The sequence below is a fragment of the Papaver somniferum genome, chromosome 1 (assembly GCF_003573695.1).
Source record: "Papaver somniferum cultivar HN1 chromosome 1, ASM357369v1, whole genome shotgun sequence".
NCBI classification, from domain to species: Eukaryota; Viridiplantae; Streptophyta; class Magnoliopsida; order Ranunculales; family Papaveraceae; genus Papaver; species Papaver somniferum.
This window is the reverse complement of record NC_039358.1, coordinates 111,998,530-112,003,017: the sequence shown is the minus strand read 5'-3', so window position 1 is coordinate 112,003,017 and position 4,488 is coordinate 111,998,530. Positions and strand designations below refer to the sequence as shown.

Below are 4,488 nucleotides of genomic sequence, written 5' to 3'. Positions count from 1 at the left end.
ATTATAGCTTTTGAATCGTTCTTACCATATCAACGCCAATTTCATCTGTTTCTGTTCATGTGCACGACTTGAACTACTTATTCACTCACTTATTCTTTTGATAATACGATTACTACTCAAAAACCTTTCCTAATAACGATTTTTGGTGTTCATGGTATCAACGGATAATTTCTCAAAAAGTTTATACTAAAATGATAATTATCGTCGTTATGCACCATTGTAACATCGAGTTTGTAAAATATGCAGTAACCTATAAATATATTCATCTTTTTCCATTGAATATGTTACACTTCGAACTCTATAATGGCATGTTGAGATTATCTTGGTTGAGATCCTATTGTCACTTTTCCTGGATGTTTTGAATGGAAGAAGAGGGTATAAGTAGGAAGAAAATCAAAAATCATTGGATAATATAGTCGTAAATAAGGATAAAACTCCCCTACGGTTCAAGCATTGCCGCTCAGAAGTACTGTCATTACCACGAGGAGTAGGTCATATCACGCGGCAATAGTGCTGTCAAACGATAAAATTAATTACCATGATTAAAAAATGCTCAAATTTGAACATTTATCCGTACATATTTTTCTGGATTTGTCCATTCTATAGCGGAACAAAATGATAAATTTGTTAATTTACATGTTCCATGAGACCCCAATGCGCTAGTTGAGCACCCTGTTATTCACTAATTTACACTGCCTGATAATCAAATTTAGATGTGTAAAATGTGTCGTGCTAGCACATTTATGGCACAACACACCACAAGACGCTAAACTTCGAGCATAGCACTTCACGTGATCTGGCACGACAGAACCACAACACGTTAGCTTATATGACGGGTTTGTGCCAGCTTAGTAGCGCATCACAGGATAATAGCTCTCTAACGCAGCACGACACAACACACCTGAATCTTTATCACAACATGACACGGCACGGAAACACAATTCGTGCGTTCCTAGGCTCAGCTACGCTGCCCAAGCACTAAGCAGTATTGAAATGACAGGATGAGGTCGGGTCGGCAACGTCAAAGTCTGACAAGAGTCACAAGACCAAATCCACACTGATCCATTTATTAAAGAATTACGAGAAAACGGAGCATCAGTAACGACTAACGAGTTTTGTTTCATTAGCTTGCAAATTTAATGTGGGTTAATAAAACATCCCACAACATCGATCAAAAGAAAATAAAAACATCCCACATGGCCGATTAAACATAACTGTAGAGTTGACATATTAACAGACCACATCAATCGTACTCGTTCAACGCAACATGTTTCTATCAATCACACTCGAGTAACTAGAGAAACTTGTACTACCAAATTGGATCATAAAAACGGGTGTCATATGGAGTTAATGTTGCATTTGTATAGGTATAAATTAACGTCAAAAGAAAAAAAAAACACGCTCTCTCACACTGCCAAGTACAAGAAAACACAGCATAAGTATAGTCTACTACAGTCTAAACTACAGGGTTCTCAAGTCAGGACGAGAAGCAGGTAACCAAAATAATAGTAACACTCTGAGTTCATCACCCACGTTAGCGTACGTATACAAAGTCTGAAAGGTAGAAAAACAAGGGACTACTAAAAATTGGCGGCTAAAATGAAATGAAATCATCTCCCCGTATATTTTACTCTAGTCAATCATCTCTGCTTGCCCTGTCTCTCTTCTCTTTCCTGGTTTCCTCTCTCTCAAATTTCTCTACAAAACCCACAAAGTCCAACTAATTTCACTTTCTCCTCACAAAAAAGAAAAGGCAGAGTAGAAAAAAATAGCTAAACGGAGAGATGGCAGCAGTGGTCACACAATCACCACCACCATTAATGGAATTCATCCATGATAGTTCCTGTTCAACACCATATATCAGTGCTCCTTCAAGTCCTAAACTTATAACTCATCATGATTTATATTTCAGTGCTCCTGCTAGTCCAACTAGTTTTACTTCAATCTATCGAGAATTCAACAAAAACCCAAGTATTAATGGTGTTTCTAATTCTATGGTTCCTTTTAATTGGGAAGAAAAACCAGGTACACCCAAACACAGGCTCAAACCATCATCAGAAGAAGAAGAAAATGAGGATGATGACGATGATGGTGAGTTTGCTTTTGATTTCAATAGTCAATTTGAGAAAAGTTCAGCACTTTCTGCAGCTGATGAATTATTTTATGGTGGAAAAATCCGACCTTTAGAACCACCACCCGGGATAAAAATCGGTTTCGATGATGATCGGAAAAGCTTAGTTTCTTCACCTAGATCACCAAGATCACCAATTTCACAAGGAAAGAAGATTATTCGCGACGCGTTTTCGCCTAGGCAAAGAAACAGAGATATCGATCCTTTTGCTGTTGCAATGGAAGAAAGCCGAAAACAAGAACAAGAACATGAACATGAAAAGAGAGGCAGAAACGAGAAAAGGACAGGTTCCAATTCGAAGAAAACTTCGGCACAGAGATGGACTAGATCACTTTCTCCATTTCGAGTTTCTGATCAATTCGAAGAAGATGAGAAACAAGAACCAAAAGTACCAACGAATTCATCAAAATGGTCATTCGGAGGTTATAAGAAATGGAGATTAAGGGATTTGTTATTGTTCCGAAGCGCGTCAGAAGGGAGGGCTAACGATAAAGAAACCATTAGAAAATTTGCAGTATTATCAAAGAAAGAAGATGTAAAAAGTTCAAGTTTCAGGTCTACTGATAGTGCTGGTTCAACATCATCGAGAAGAAGAGGAAATGTTTCAGCTCACGAGTTACACTACACAATGAATCGGGCTAATTCAGAAGAGTTGAAAAGGAAAACTGTTTTACCATACAGACAAGGATTCTTTGGATGTTTGGGATTTAATCCAGCCGCAAATCGTATTGCTAAAGGATTTAATTTGTAGTGCATGAAAATTTCAGATCATTTTACTCTGTGATCTCTTTTTTTTTTTTTTGAAAAATCAGAAATGTTATTGAATTCTTGAGTTATCATTGTGTTTGTTGTTTTCTTTATTGTAAAGATCCAAAAAAGAGGAAAAAGAAAATAAAAACTTTGTTGACAATTGAGAGAATGTGCTGGTTGTGCTGTCTAATATTTACTTTAGAAGCTTAAATTTTGTTTCCTTGGTCAAATTAGAGTGTATACAGTGTTTAATTGTCCATTATAATTGATTGAATCTCAAAGAAACTTTTAAAGATGTAAAAATGGAGGATGAAATCCCATTCCAGTAAGAAAAAAAAAAGAAGTCTCCTTCTTTTATCAGTAAAGAATTTGGTATTGGCGAATTCTGAATTCAGATCGCTGGTATTGTATTCATTGACTTTACCACTGTCCTACACTGACATCGCCAAAAAATATTCTTTTCCTCCTGGAAGTGAATTGTGGGAGGGACTGCAGTAGCTAGCATTGCATTGTGATGTAAACCGAAATTAACTTGGAAATGAAATGATTAAGAGAGAAATATGATTGCATTTGGTTATGCTTTAGTGCGACATATTTGTATAGAGGTTCAATAGGGTGTAAAGTGGGAAATTTGTGGTTGTTCTATTCATGGTGTGGGGGAGAAAAGTTGGATTCTTATGGATGAGAACTATTGAAAGAAACAGTAGAGGTTAGGTTTTATTTAAATGGAAAGGTAAGATATGTCTAATGTAGAGGAGACCCACGAGAATGCCTTAATCATTCATCATTCTGCTTTTCATGGATTTAAGTTGGCAACCCTTTAATCTTCTTGTACTATTTCTCCTGTTTTAGTGGCAACGCACGCTGTTCATGTCCCTTCATTGTTTTTTATGTTTGTTAATATTCCAGGCCAGGGATTAGCCCAAATTCCCTACACTACTACGTGAACAGAGAATATCAGAAGATTTCTATCTTGCCTGATATTTATTACTGTATCATACTAGCCAAGTGTCAAAATTGTTTTTGTGAAACGTAGCGATACCCTGCGGCTGATGTTAATCCAACTGACACTATTACCGTGCATCTCTTTTAAAGAGCTGTGTGCTAACATTTAAACAAAATTACTACCTAAAAACCCTATTCGATAGACGAAGGGCAACGGTGATAAATTGTGAAATGATCACCCAATGACATGGAATTTTAATATGCAGTTGAATTATGAACGACAAGATATTTGAAATAATTCCTTTCAAAACAAAACAAAAACCTTGAAATAACTTGGATTTTCTCTTAGAATAGAATAATAACTTGGATCTTGTCTTACAATGGAACATCATCCGATGTAACTTGTATTTGGGATATCCTCTCTTCTTCTGAAAGCTATATTAAGATCAAGTGTTCGCGAGTATAATCTCCAAGGAACAGATTTTATTAATTGCAGAGTTGCGGAAACGTGTACTTTATAATATAAGAAAATAAAAATATTCCTAGCAATGAATGAATAATAATTTGCATTATATAACTGAAATATAAACCCAGATTAATAACAATAATCAAATTAAACTAGTATATGTCTGAAATAAACAGGTATTAATTAGTCAAGACAT

General features: G+C 35.8%; 1 protein-coding gene across 1 annotated transcript; it reads left to right on the top strand.

The window, feature by feature from the left end:
• The first annotated feature begins 1,581 nt into the window (after positions 1 to 1,581).
• LOC113296714 lies at positions 1,582 to 3,050 on the top strand. Its single transcript, XM_026545035.1, has one exon. It carries the CDS (start codon positions 1,785 to 1,787, stop codon positions 2,880 to 2,882), a length of 1,098 nt encoding a protein of 365 aa, XP_026400820.1. The 5' UTR covers positions 1,582 to 1,784; the 3' UTR covers positions 2,883 to 3,050.
• The last annotated feature ends 1,438 nt before the right edge of the window (positions 3,051 to 4,488 follow it).

Excerpts from the sequence above, each read along its gene's own strand:
- LOC113296714 (XM_026545035.1), top strand. The coding sequence starts at position 1,785 with ATGGCAGCAGTGGTCACACAATCACCACCACCATTAATGGAATTCATC.